This window comes from Chionomys nivalis, chromosome 1, assembly GCF_950005125.1.
Source record: "Chionomys nivalis chromosome 1, mChiNiv1.1, whole genome shotgun sequence".
Classification (NCBI taxonomy): Eukaryota; Metazoa; Chordata; class Mammalia; order Rodentia; family Cricetidae; genus Chionomys; species Chionomys nivalis.
The window spans coordinates 60,831,999-60,846,763 of record NC_080086.1 but is presented as its reverse complement, the minus strand read 5'-3'; the positions used below and the strand labels follow the sequence as shown (position 1 = coordinate 60,846,763).

At 50.0% G+C, this 14,765-nt stretch overlaps 1 protein-coding gene across 1 annotated transcript in view; it reads left to right on the top strand.

The window, feature by feature from the left end:
• The first annotated feature begins 352 nt into the window (after positions 1–352).
• The window catches only part of Uroc1 (urocanate hydratase 1), a 30,276-nt gene continuing 15,863 nt past the window's right edge, over positions 353–14,765 (top strand). Inside the window, exons 1-12 of the mRNA XM_057761316.1 lie at positions 353–478; positions 3,985–4,115; positions 5,069–5,162; positions 5,659–5,718; positions 5,980–6,108; positions 6,233–6,294; positions 10,969–11,035; positions 11,124–11,267; positions 12,276–12,364; positions 13,277–13,339; positions 13,593–13,772; positions 14,224–14,321. Coding sequence (XP_057617299.1) covers positions 353–478; positions 3,985–4,115; positions 5,069–5,162; positions 5,659–5,718; positions 5,980–6,108; positions 6,233–6,294; positions 10,969–11,035; positions 11,124–11,267; positions 12,276–12,364; positions 13,277–13,339; positions 13,593–13,772; positions 14,224–14,321 — 1,243 coding nt within the window. The remainder of the gene's footprint in view (positions 479–3,984; positions 4,116–5,068; positions 5,163–5,658; positions 5,719–5,979; positions 6,109–6,232; positions 6,295–10,968; positions 11,036–11,123; positions 11,268–12,275; positions 12,365–13,276; positions 13,340–13,592; positions 13,773–14,223; positions 14,322–14,765) is intronic.

Here is a 14,765-nt window from a genome sequence, read left to right as displayed (position 1 = left end):
GCTAGATTCGATGTCACATGACTCCCTCATTATCAGGACACATATTCCAACATTGCCACCTGTGTGGCATCCTCTAAGACTGAGAAAACCTCAACCTCAGAGCCCACCAAGCACCCGAAACTCTGTCTAATTTGATAGGAGCTTCTCCTACCCTCCAAGGAGCTTCTCCTCCCAGTAACATTCAGGCAGCCTGCCTACCAGCCAGTGATCCAAATGACCTGCCTGCCCTTTGTGCTTTCTCTGCACCCAATGAGGGACCAGAGGAGGTGGCCCTGGGGTTGTCTGTCCCCACCTTGCTTGCTCCTGACAGCCCAGTCACTTCGTGCCGACCTCCAGCTCAGTCTCTGCAGCCATGTCCAGCCTCCAGGAACTGTGTTCTGGCTTGCCCCTACGACCCCTCCCTGAGAACCGGGGTCGCTGGGCTGGTGTGCCACACGCTCCAGTCAGGACACCTAACCTCAGCCTTGCAGAAGAGCAGGTGAGATTGCTACCCAGTCCCCCTGAGCTTGGGGCCCCTTGCTGTCTTTTAGATGGTCAGGGTGTCTGGGTACCCCTTCTGTCTACACCTTAGTTGCCCACCCCGTCCCCGCCATTTCCCAGAGAAGAGTGAGGGGATGTGTCAAGGACTGTCACCTGATATTCCTCAGGTGAAGGCACCCTGGAGTTACTTTAGGCTTGGAAATGGGCTCCCCACTTCCCAATGAAAACACAGGGGTTCAAGGTCACCCAAACAGTCTGTGGTGGTGCAGTTGCCACCTCTAGTGAGGAAGAGGAAGAGGCAGGGTGTGAAGTGGCCCTAGGTCAACAACTTCACATGAACCTTGCCCGGCTCATGTGAAACTGAGTGACTGGGTGACTTATGTCCTTTGCACCGTTTTTTCTTTGTCCCTTGCCCAAACCTCCCAGGGCCTGTGGTTCTCCATCAAGGACATAGCAGTCCTCTGGGAGGGCTGACAGTTCAGGGAGGGCCTCACCTGGTGGCTCTCTTTGCCCAAAGGATTGAGGCCCAAGAACTGTCCAAGCTGTCAGACTAAAACAAGTCCCTGAACCATGGCGGGCAGGGGGAGGGGGTACTTTTCTGAAAGACACAGAAGTATGAAGGCTGAGCGAGGAGCCCACCCTCGCCCTCACTCAGAGACTGCTGTCCTAGGGGAGACTACCCCTAAGCTTTCTCCAAGCTGCCCACAAGCAAGGAGTACGTGTAAGAGCTGCTGGGGTAGGACACTGATGGACAGGAGCTAGGAGTGAGAGCTGCAAACTGAGGGTCCTAGAAAATGGGGTGGTGCCAGCCAAGCTGGGGCTAGTGCTGGAGAAAGGAAAGACAAGAGTGGGGGGCTGCCTTTTTACTCACCCTGTCTAATTCTGCTGAGTTCACTTCTCTGTTGTGGTTAATGTTCCTCCCCCTTGGGCACCTCCCTGCACTGATGCTCAGCCACAAAAACTGGAAAGGTTCTGCCACCTGTGGGGCTCTGTTGAGATGCTTGTGGCTGGATGACAGTGACCAGCCTCCACCTTGATTTGTGGTGGCAGACAGGAGCAGAGAGACTGGCCCCTTCAGTTTCATTCTTGTATGTCCCCATGTGTTGGGGACTGTGGACCCCCAGACCCTGAATTCCCTGTAAACAACTTGTTTTCTATGTTTGCAGCTGCTCCGAGCAAAACAACTTGTTTTTCTGTTTGCAGCTGCTCTGAGCATGAGACAGGGGAATGGTTTCTGGTGGCTTGCAGCTGAAGAATCCCTAGAGCTAGGGCATGGCCATTGGTCAGGGAAGGCACTATATTAGCTGCTCTGGAACACAGTAAAGTTGGCATTCTTGGGGAAATCAAGGATGGCCCACGTCTCTGTCTCTGTGAGTTTCAATCTCCAGCCCCTATCCGAACTGTCCTGTAGTGCAGGTGGTATGCTACAGATGTAGTACCGTAGTACACATGGTACAGGCGCTACAGGACCATAGTACACTGTACTATACCCATGTGTTCAGAGGATGCAGCATCCTTAAAGGAAAGGTGACTTACAGATCCAGGGAGTTAGAATACGGAAAGGCTAAGTCATCCCTCTGGGATGGAGTCCCCAAACCAGTAACCACTTCTCTTTTATCTACTTGCTTTCAATGGTGTGTGTGTGTGTGTGTGTGTGTGTGTGTGTGTGTGTGTGTGCTTGCATGTGTGGATATGTGTGTTCTTTTATGTGCACAAGTATGCTCAGGTGTTCATAGTTCAAGTTCTTTCTTGTTTCCACTTTTATATGCTATTCCATTCTGTCATTGTTTGGGTAGACTGGGGGCTTCGCTCCCTGCTTTTCTTTGGCAGCTGTATATCTAAGTAAGGAGTGCTGCCTAGTAACTTTAGCCAGTGTACGCTCAGCACAGGCTTGCACAACCTTCACAGTGCATCTCACAGCATGAGCAGTTCTGGTAGAAGGACCTTCTTGTATACCGCCTCCTCTGTGCAGTTTCTTTCAGTGACCTTTTGTAACTGGAGGTTTTTCTCCCACCCTCCAGTTCCAGAATAACCACTCTGAGGCTTAATATTAATTACAAACTGTTTGAACTATTAGCTCAGGCTTATTATTAGCTAGCTCTTATGACTTCAATTAACCCATTTCTGTTATTCTATAATTTACCATGAATCTCATGGCTTGTTACCCCACATCTTGCTTCCCTGGCAGCTGCTGGTGTCTCCCTGACTCTGCCTGCTTTTTCCCTTTTATCTGTGTTTAGATTTCCCACCTAGCTATATTCTGTCCTGCCACAGGCCAAAGAAGCTTTATTCATCAACCAAAAAAAGCCAGACATAGTCACAGCATACAGAAGGGCATCCCATATCAATCTTTTGCCCCAAATCCTGCCTCATCCACTGCACTGTGCTGGCTGTTAAATGCAACAGCCAAGCCTTCACTATGGTTAATAGATATGCCTATCTATTAACACACTCTCCTGAGGGCCCTTTCCCATGGTGGATCTGCATACCTGTCTTTGCCAACACACCATCTGAGCTTGAGTGAGGGACTCCCTTGGGATGATCTCTAGGATCCAGCAACACCAGGATGTGCCCATTGAATCCATGGGCAAGAATATTTATTAAGAAGCCAACCCCATATCTTACAAGGGACCCAGGGGGGACTTTTTTGGCAGAAGTTATTATGGAAGCTCGGACAAGGTTTCTAGAATGGAAAGGAGGTCTATTTGGAGACAAGGGAAACAATGCGTGGAAAGGCGGAGATGGGCCTTCCCAAATGTGGAAGTTGGAGAAGACCTCATGCAAGCAGAGCTGAGAGCAGAGCTTGGAGAGTTGGGTGCAGCATGGCTGGAGAAGACCCAGAATGCCAAGGTCACTTGGTGTCACCAGATAGGCAGTGAAACCTGTGAAGGTTTTTGAGTAGGGGCATGGCTTGGTGCTTAACAAGACTCCTCCCATGACAAGATAGAATAAGCAGTTTTTAAGAGACCACAGGCAGCACAGGGCAGGGTGGAGGTCTATGAGTGTGACAGCCGACAGTTCTGTGATCTGGTGCTCACAGGTTCCATAGGTGAGCCCCAACATCATACTAAGTATGCCAGTTCATTAGTACTTAGGAGGTGGCCTTAACATCACTACACTTTACAAAGACAGTAAAGGAGGAAGCAGGGCACATAGGTGCTTCTGGGAAAATGATCCATGCATACAGCAATATCTCTAACAACACTGCATCCTCAAATCTGCATCACACCTCACTGACCCTCAGCTTGGTGCTCACATCTCTTCTGATACTAGATGGCCCTTGTCCTCTTACAAGAATCCTGAGTCTGCAGCCCCAGAGGAAGATGGGACCAAGAAAGGAAAGGTGAAGGTCTGCCTTCCTTCATTAAAGGGGCCAGCGGCTAACAAGGAAGTAAAGAAGATGTTCTCAGAGTGGCTCAACTCTCCACTCCTCTGAGTGGAGCAGAGGCAATCCAGATGCCTCAGGGCCCTTAACCCACCACCTCTCACCCCCTTCCTCCCCAGCTGGCTCTGAGGAATGCCCTGCGCTACTTCCCACCTGATGTTCAGAAACTATTGGCCCAGGAGTTTGCTCAGGAGCTACGACAGTTTGGACACATCTATATGTACCGGTTCTGCCCCAACATTGAGATGAGGTGAGCACTTGTGGGCTTGGCTTCAAATAAGCCTGTGCAGAAGTCAGAAGCCTCAGGGAATCCATGACTAAAGAGGAGGTCAGTCTGTCTGAGCTGGGATACCTACGGAGGTGGCACAGTTAGTTAACACCCCTGTGCAGAGAAAGTAGGTAGTGAGGTGTCTTTTCCAGAGGATGGGGTCCTTGTCAGATAGGTCTCTGGCCTGCACCCCGTCCTGCATTCAGTCCTGTTGGCTCTGGAGCACGAAGTCTCTCTGGGATACTGTGTCTTTTGCTCTTCAGGGAAGAGCTGGTGAAAGTGGGATGGAGAGAGGAGTGGCTGTCAATGACTTCAAGTCTGTCATGCTCTCTGCTGATGTTCTTGCACTGTGGCATGCACAGCATCATGGGAAGTCTTGTGAAGGGACAGAATGCTGGGCCTCACTGGACCGAAAACTCAGCAGCCCTGAAGCAGAGCTGAGAATCTGCATCTTGAATGCTGCAGCTGCTGTCATAGAGAACCATCGTTCTGAATGTGCCAGAACCCAGGCTTGCTCTAAATGGCCCAGGGAGTCTCGTGTCCCCCATGAGACAGGAGCCAGTGCCCTTCTCCACCTCTGCACCCTCTGCCGCCTGCCATGGACTTGCTGCCCAGGGGTGTCTGATGAGCGAACAAAAGAACAAATGACTGAATGCCCACAGGTTGAGGGCTCTGGAAAGCAGCCATAAGCTTTTTTGTAGTCAGATTCCTCCCAGGCTGGAAGTAGAGAGGGACAGTGACTGGAGGGGACTGGACTTCCTGCTCTGGGCATGCAGGAACTCAAGTCCCCTAGCGCCTGGTGACCCTGCTGCTCCCCTTGCCCTGTGTATCACCTGACTTCTCTCTCACCTTGTCAGCTCGGCCAGGGCAGCATCTTAGTGGGATGGAAGGCCTGGGGGGTCCCTTGTTTCCTGATGTGGGACTTCCCCTTGCAGGGCCTACCCAATCGATCAGTACCCATGCCGGACACGAGCAGCGGCAGCCATCATGCACATGATCATGAACAATCTGGACCCCGCTGTGGCCCAGGTAATGACAGGGGAACCGAAGGCCAGCATAGTCCAGAGAAACGTGCCCTGAGATCCTGAGGAATGCTAATATGCCTTTAATGCACTTACAAAGCTGGCACAAGGCAGTCCCTGGACCTTTCTCTGTAACCGTAGGGCAAAATCAAAAGCAGAAAACAAATATAAAATAACAATGTATTTATATAAATGCACCTATAATTTTACCTTTCTAATGGCCACCTGAAAACAAAAAGATTTAATAATAGTTTATGATAGTATAGCTTAACATTGTTAATGAGATCCCTCATGTTCTCCCTTTTACACGGAATCTTGACGTGGAGGATGTATGTCACTTGGTCAGCCATACTCACTAGCCCACATGGCTGGTAGATGCTATGGGCCTCTTCAGGCTTCTTGCCTTGCTGCTACGTCATTGTTCCTTTGAGTACAGCTGCAGGTAGGGGTCCTGCTCCTCTCTGTCCACAGCCGTATCTCAGATGATGCCACATCTTCTCCAGTTTCCACAGGAGCTGGTGACCTATGGAGGAAATGGGCAGGTGTTCAGCAACTGGGCTCAGGTACGGTGGCCTGGAAGGCACTGAGTGGTCCATGGCGCTACTTGATGTCTGATGCTTCAGCGCTGGCAATCACCTGGAGATGCTTCACTTTAAGAAGGGGTAGAATGGTGTTATGGGAGGTACCAGGAGGATCTAGGCCAACAAGGCCACTAGGATGGATCAGCTAAGACCTGTAGGAATCCCTGGGTCTGAGTGTGGGATATGGGGTCCATGCGGGTGACAGTTCACTTACAGAGTCCTTCATGTGCACTGTCCATCCAGTTCTGGCTGACCATGTCCTACTTGTCAAAGATGACTGAGGAACAGACTCTGGTCATGTACAGTGGACACCCACTGGGCCTCTTCCCCAGCAGCCCTGGTGCCCCACGATTGGTCATCACCAACGGGATGGTGAGTCTGAGGCAGCAGGCACGGTGCCTACCCAGAGCCGGGCTTGGGAAAAGGGATGCTGTGGCTGAGGAGGAGATCCAGGCGGCCCTGCACCACTCACACGTGGTCCCTTCCTTTCTTCTAGGTCATTCCCAACTACTCCTCCAGGACAGAGTATGAGAAGCTGTTTGCCCTGGGGGTGACCATGTAAGTCACAGTGTCAGCTTACAGCTATGCGGTCTGCTTTAGCTGCGTTTCTGAGAAGACAGCATGACTGTGTTAAGTTGATTTCAGGGAATGCTTACTACGCCAGGAAAAATCATTTCATTCTCACACCTCTGCACGCTGGTAGCTTTGTGTAAATGCTTACTGTTTTCTATAGACACATAACCAAAGAAATATGCAATTTTGGATTCCATTGTTTCAAAGATTTTATTATGAGTAATCCCAGACATACAGGAAATTGGCCCACAAATAAAAACATCGTACAGCTGGTTCAAGGAAGACACACAAACATTTGCCCAGTTCTGTACTCTAAGCAGCTCAGAGAATTTCTGTATGGTTAGAATAAGGTGATTTTACTAATGAGAAAGAAAAAGTGAAGCAATTTTCAGGGCATGCTGCCAAAATCCTGTGGTAAAAGTACAGCTTCTGAGGCCAGGCATAGTGGCACATGCCTTCAATCCCAGCCTTCACAAAGGCAAAAGGCAGATGGATCTCTGTGAGTTCAAGGCCAGCCTCATCTACAATAACAAGTTCCAGGACAGCCAGAGCTACATAATAGAGAGATGCTATGTCTAAAAAAAGCAATCCAAAAAAGTACAACTTCTTGCTATAGATAGCATGTCTGTCTATCTGCCCCTTGATCCACCCATCCATCCATTCAGCTTGGCTTTGGATGAACTCAAAAGTCCATTGCAGATATGGCTGACTGGGATTTGATCTTTGTTTTGGGTCTCTTTCTTTTTCTTTTTAAAGTTATATCTACATGTACAGTCAACCGGCTGCTAATTGGAAACGCTTGTAATCAAATTCCACATTAACCGGACGCAGGCATTTCTTGCTGTTGTCCCCTGAATAACAAGTGTGGTTACCAACACTTGTATGACGTGAGCTATACAGGTTCTGTGCAGATAGATGTGGGTTGTTTGACACACAGGATTTAAGTGTCAGAGGACTTAGGAGTCTGCTGGGGGGTGTCTTGGAGCCTGCCCCTCAAAAGGATTCTGACGGACGATTCTCCCACAAGACACACTCATCCCTGTGCCCTGTGGAATGTGCTCTGACAAACTATGCAGCGATGTGACTCACCAGGTACAGGACCCTGTCACCAACCTGAAGAGTTTCCTGGACCCTGACAGGGGACGAAAGCTTTTGGTGTGTTGTAAAGCTAACCCAGGCTCTGCATCTAAAGGTTCCATCAAATGTCACAGGAGGAATTGCTCTGAGTAAGGAAAGCCTGTCCCACATGGGCCCCAGGGGACCGTGTTTCCTGTATCTCCAAACATCCTTCATGCCCATAGACTCTGGGCTAGGGGTCAAGACCATCGCAGTAGTCTCTGTACTTTGCCTTTTCCCGTTGACAATACAGCATGGAGTCTGTTTGTGGAGCACAGACTTGGCAATTCACTCTCTTCTGTGGTAGTCAGAGGCACCGTGACCCTTAATGCAAGGCTTTCAGACTTTAGCACAGCACAGAGGGTGCTCTGATATCCACATATTTGTAGACCTCTGGGATCATCACTCAGGGAAACACCACATAAAATGAAATCTGCAGAATTCAGAATGGGGAGCCAATGACTTAGCCTCCAGGTGACAATCCATAGTGTAACCACAGCACAGCACAGCCCACCACCACCATCACCACCACCAGTGTACCCTGGATTTACCAATCTCCCGAAACAGACCCCTTTAGAAGAGGAAAAACAGGGCCTCAGAAAACAAATCACTCTGCAGCTGGCTATAACCCGCCTCTGAGTCTTGCTCATGTTATTGGCCTGGAAACATTTTCTGCTCCAGAGGAAGCAGCCTCCGTTCAGAGGGCTGAGGGAGCACGTCCTGGCCCACCATTCCCTCACCATGTCCTTGGAATTGGCCCCACCGTTCTATTTCATAGGTGGGGACTAAAGTCCAAAATGGCGGAGCTACAAATGTCAGAGCTTGTCTGCCGGTGGCGCTGAGGGATTGCTACAGAGAGATGTGCGGACACTGACTGCAAGAGAATGGAAATCAGGCGGGGTGGCGCATGCCTATCACACCATGCCCTTGGGAGACTGACGCAGGGGGATCCTAAGGCCTAGCTGGGATACAGTGTTCAAAGATAGCCTGGGCTAGTTGTTTTTTTTTTTTTTTTTCTCACTGATGAAAAAAGTATGTTTTTCAAAGAAAAGCTGGGGTATAGCTCAGGGGTAGAGCTCTTGCCTAGCATGCCTGAGGCCCTGGGTTCAATTCTCAGTACAGAGCAAAGGTGGGAAGTGCAGCAGAAATGGGACAGGTTACTGTGTAAGGAGACTGAGACCTGGAGGCCAAAAGCTTCCTGCCATGAGAGTGGCACAGGTAGGCATGCAGGCAGATCCATGTGCTTCCCATGGGGAAGGATGGGGGAGCAGGCTCAGGCTGTTGGTTGAAGTGTTGGCAGAGGGGACATTCATAGGTCCTGTCACAGTGGACTGTGTAAGACTATCAAATGACAGGAACGATCTGCAGGTTGGGATATTCACATAATGCCAAAGCTCCTTAGAGAGCTGACCCCAGGGGGCTCATAGCGAGTTTCACCATCTTTAGATGACGTCTTTTTTTTCCAACATGTTCTTCTTGTGTTTGTGAAACTTATGCAGTCTTTTGAGAGAAGGGACAAGACGTCCTTTTTGTTTGCTTATCTTTTTGAGACAGTGTCTTGCTAGAAGCAAGAATTCATGATCTTTCTGCCTCAGACTTCTGAGTGCTGAGACTACAGGTGTGTACCATGCTTCCATACCTCCGTTTTTAGAAGAAAAAGCAAAGGTTCTGGATGGTCAGATGTATTGTGTGGTTGTGTGGTCGACCAGATATTCATTCATAGACTTGTGACAATGCAGCCTCCAATCACAGGAGAGAAGGGACTGGAGAAAGCCACTGACAGGCAGGAATCTAATAGGTCCAGGTCCTAATGAACTTGGCATTGAAAAAGAAGCAACAGAGAGACCTTGAGACCTAGTCTTCAGCAAAGAGTGCAACTAAGCTAGCAGCAAATGCTACTGTTCCCTTACACTGCCCAAAACAACATGCGCTAATTATCCAGCAATGATAATGGCCACACTCAGGCAGTACTGGTGATATCACTGGAAATTCAATGGCATATATTAATATTAGAAATATCTGTGTCTGATGACCTCACAGCCTTCTGGCCTGCTTGCTGCCCTGTGGACACAGCCCACGGGTGAAGGGAGGTCACAGGAGGTCATACCACTATAACTATTCATGCATTGACGTAAAAAATCAGAGCTGACAGGCTTCGCAGAAGGGCGGAGAGAACCATGTCTCTGAATGCCATCTGCTGTGAAGCCATGACCAGTAATGCCTGTGCTGACGTGGAAAGAACCCAAGGGCAGGCTGGGGAGGACAAGGTGCTAAAGCAACCCTTTCGGAATGGCGCCCAGACTCACTCAAACAAGAACCCAACAGCAGACCTCTCTCAGCATGCCAGCTGTGGATCTGGTGTGTAAGCGTAAGGATTCTCACGGGCATGTGTTCACTGCTATGACCTTGCCATGTGTCCAGTGCTAAGATTAAGCTCCCATTTGAAGATGCCTCACAGTTAAGCCTACTGGATATCACCCGAATGGAATCTTGCAGAACATGCTTTCCCATGTCCAACACCTTCACTGGGTCACGTGTCCCAGGGACACATCATATCCTCCTTTCTCATCCAGTTCTTACATCACAGTTCATTGTCTCCCCCCTCCACGTGTGGGCATTTCAGTGGTGTCAGATACTGGCCACTGCTGATAAATTTGCTGTGAATGTCTTTGTGAGTGAGTAAGTACTAGCGTGTAGTACGGGCCTGCTGGGCCATGCTCAGTCTTGCTCTGCCTAGCCCAATCATCCCCTTGCTGGTTTTTTAAAGTTAATTGTATGACAGATTTTAGAGGAATAAAACATGGCTGGAAAATACCGGTAGGTAGGAGGGTACAGGGGACTCTAGCTTATTATATCCCTACCTTTTCATTTTTACTTTAACTTTTTAAATATTTTGGTTAGAACACAGAGAAATGGGTTTCACTGTGACATTTTTATACATGTATGCCATTTTAGTGATTTTCTTAAGTTTTGTTTTTATTTTACATGTGTGAACGTTTGTCTGTGTGTATGTCTGTGCGCCATGTGAATGCAATGCCCATGGAGGCAAGAAGAGGGTGTTCAGTCCCCTGGAACTGGAACTTTGTACACTGTGAGCTGCTATGTGGGTGCTGGGAACCAAACCCGGGTCCTCTGCAAGAACAACCAGTGTTCCTAACCACTGAGCTTTCTCTCCTATTTTAGATAGTTCTTACTCGTCTTCCTGACTATTCCCGGATGTCTCTCGCTCTTATTGGTCCCCTTTATTCCCTACTCAGTCCCCAACCTGCTTTCGTGACACAGGCATTCTTGTTTCTTCCCTTTCAGATCTCCTTCCCCTCATAGTCTTCTTTCTACTTTTCAACACACACACACACACACACTCACACACACACACACACACACTACATATAAGAGAGAATATGGGATGTTTGTCTTCCTGACTGACTCTGGCTTATTCTGGTTAACATAATGATCTCTAGTTCTTCCACTTATTATAACACAGGAGAACCTTTGAGGTTGAGTCTAAAGTTCCTAAGCGCTGCCCTTTTCTTCCCTGCTCAGGTACGGCCAGATGACAGCGGGCAGCTACTGCTACATTGGTCCCCAGGGAATCGTCCATGGCACTGTGGTGAGAGATGGGCACACATGAGTGGCGGGTCCCTGCAGTAGGATCTGCCAGGCGGGGACAATAAGCACCCTGCCTCCCCTGCCTACAGCTCACTGTGCTGAATGCTGGTCGGCGGTACCTGGGCCTCGAGGACTTGGCTGGGAAGGTCTTCGTCACCTCCGGGCTCGGTGGGATGAGTGGGGCTCAAGCCAAGGCTGCAGCCATCGTTGGATGCATTGGGGTGATAGCAGAGGTAAGCTGGGGAGCTTCTGCCTGTCCCTCAGAACTCCTGACTCGTTCATTCATCCTCCCTCTCCCTTTCCCTCTATCTCTTCCTTCTCTGCCATCCACACCTTTCCTCTCTTCCCACACTCCACTCCCTTCTTGATTTCTCTCACCAAACCCCATCACCTCCTCCACAAAGCCTTATGCTACCTCCCTGGTCAGGTCCCTATGGCAACAGATGGCTTCTGCTTGCACAATGCCCACAACCCTCCATTTTCTATGCCCACTAACTTCCAACCCATGAAGCTTTAACGGTGTGTGTCCAACCATTGTTTCCGGTGTCCCTTCTAGATGAAGAACCTAGATGACAGAATAAATATTGTGAATTAAATTAGTATAAAGCGCCCCTCCCCCAGCTTTAGCAGCTAGCACTGGATGGAGGAGGCAGACAAGCTGCTCCTTCACAGAGGTGTGCACAGGGGGCTTGTGGCTCTCACATCTGTTTGGAAGATGCCAAGGTCAAGGAGGGAAGCAGGGAGCAGCAGAAGGGAGGAACTTTGAGCTAAGTCTTAGGGACACACCATTTCGGCTTAGTTGACACTACCTGTGTTGTGCTGGTCTGAGCTTTGCTAGGACTGTGTTGGGCTGCGGGTAACAGGGCAACTGTAGCAGCTTACAGAGTGACAGTTACTTTTCTCATGTTACTGACAATGTTGGTATTGGTTCAGCAGCTCAATGATATCAGTGCTAGCTCCTCTAGATTCTCCTGCGCTTCTCTCGTGGAGATAAAAATCTCCGCACTAGCCAGTCTGACCATCCACATTCAAAACAGAGAGAAATGAGAAGAGCTATGTCCACTGTAGCTGTCTATCTTAGCAGGAAAGTCGTGTCTCACGGAAGCCCCTTCTCCTTTTCCCATTGGCTGTAGTGACAGCTCTGAGTCTGCATCATGAAAGTGGGATGGGGTGCATGGGGTGCTCTTGAGGTTGTTCAGGGGAGATGTAATGGGTGGCCTATATGTATATTGTGACCTCAGGTTGACAAAGCTGCTCTTGTAAAACGCCACCAGCAAGGCTGGCTGATGGAGGTGACTGACAGCTTGGACCATTGCATTGTGAGACTCAGGTACAGTTGGCTGTGTGGGACTCAGAGCACTTGAACCTGGGCATTGGAAGTGGGGAAGAAAGTATGGCTAGGGCCGTTCTGGCCTGGTGTCTGGCCACAGGTGCCATCTAGAGGTTCCACTGTGAAGCATCATGGGAGAGGTCTCTGGAGAGACCCTTTCCCAGGGATTATTGCAGCTGGCTTGTGGGCAGCCATGGGGCTCTGAACTTGAGACTCTCTCACACTTCCCTCCCTAGTACTGGAATTGCAGATGTGTGTTACCATGCCTGACTTAATTATATTCATCCTCTTTTCTATTTCTATTTCTCCAAATAATTTTGTAATCATCATTAGTAAATCCTACCACTTCCATGCCCCACCCCATAAGTGAGTTCTATGAAGAGCCGGTTAGGGTTGAGATACCTGTTTCCTAGTAACCACTGCAGCTCAGCGCAACCAACTGGGACATTCCAGCCTGTGCTTTTCCTTTTCTTGTATCATGGGATATGAGAGGACATACCTCACCCTAGCACATGCCTCCAGGTCCACACTCATTTAGGTCCAAGCTCACATAGGCCCATACAGACCCACATGTACACAGACTCATACTCATACATAGGCCCACAATTACACACAGGCCCACACTTAAATGCAGGCTCACACTCACACACATGTGCATAGTCAACATGGGCCCGTAATCACAGAGGCTCACACTCATGCACAGGTCTCCAGTCACACACAGCTCCACACACTCACACACACTCACAGTCCCACTCTCTCACACAAGGCCACGTTCACACGCAGGCCCTAGGTGGCCTCCTATGTCTGCCACATTTGGCCGGCATTGAACTTCCTGTATGGAGGCAGAGCAGCTCCATCCAGGGCAGCTGAGCACAGGTTTGGGTTGTCTGTTCTGCTCTTTTGTCCTTCTAGGGAAGCAAGGAAAAAGAAGGAGGTGCTCAGCCTTGGATACCACGGCAACGTGGTGGATCTTTGGTAAGCGGTACCTTGGGGATGCTACTAAGTGTTTCCAAGCCACAAGCTCTGAACCTCAGCTCTGTCCTTCCTGGGAAGGCCATCATCCTTATCCAGACCCTCATAGGCTTTCCGCCTGTGCACTTTGCAAAGGAGAAAGAAGACACTCTCTGCAGGGTGTGTGGGTGGAGATGTGGGCTGCAGTTTCTGCTGGCTGGCCCTCCTCCAACCCATGCTTGCAGGCCCTGCTCTGACCACCCCACCGCTTCCCCAGGGAGCGCCTGGTCCATGAACTGGACACCACAGGGGAGCTCTTGGTGGATCTGGGGTCAGACCAGACGTCCTGTCACAACCCATTCAATGGCGGCTACTACCCTGTGCAGCTCAGCTTCTCAGAGGCCCAGAGCCTCATGTCCTCCAACCCAGCTGCCTTCAAGCACCTGGTGCAGGAAAGGTGGGTGACAGGAAGGAGTGCTCAGGGTGGGACAGCAGAGCCTAAAGGATCCTAACCTCTGAGCCTTGGCTTCCTTCTTTCAGGGGGGATCGTGGGCACGTTACTTTTGGGGATGATGGGACAAACTGAATTGATATTTGTCAGATTCCTAGGGCAGCTTACACTGGGTACACACTGGGATACCCACAGTACCTTTGTCTGGCACATTGGACCCAGGGTTCCAATGAAGAATGCTGGTTTGGGGGGACACTACAAAACAGGGGGTGTTGAGGGGTTTGGGGTTTTGACTAGACACGGGAATCAGTGGCACTGGGAGCAGTCACAGTGAACTAGGGGAGGCTGGTTCGCACGGAGACCTTCTGGCACTGGGCTTAGAAGGCCTTGGGAAGCTTGATGGGGTGGGGCTGCGGAACTGAAGGACAGCTGGGGGCTAATCACCTGTTTGTTACAGCCTGAGGAGGCATGTCTCGGCCATCAACAGGTTGGCCCAGGAGAAGTTCTTCTTTTGGGACTATGGTAACGCCTTTCTCTTGGAGGCTCAGAGAGCAGGTAGGCAGAGGGGAAGCTGGACAAGTGGTGTCTGGGGCCTATGTGAGCATACCTGTGTGCGCATACCTATGTGAGCATACCTGGGTGAGCGTACCTGTGTGTGCGTACCTGTGTGCGCATACCTGTGTGCGCCATACCTGGGTGAGCATACCTGTGTGTGCGTACCTGTGTGAGCATACATACCTGTGTGAGCATACCTGTGTGAGCAAACCTGTGTGAGCATACCTGTGTGTGCATACCTGTGTGAGAAAACCTGTGTGAGCATACATACCTGTGTTAGCATACCTGTGTGAGCAAACCTGTGTGAGCACCCCTGTGTGAGCATACCTGTATGAGCATACCTGAGTGAGCATACCTGTGTGATCATGCCTGGGTGAGCATACCTGGGTGAGCATACCTGGATGAGCATACCTGGGTAAACTTTTTTCTCCCTGTTTCATACCC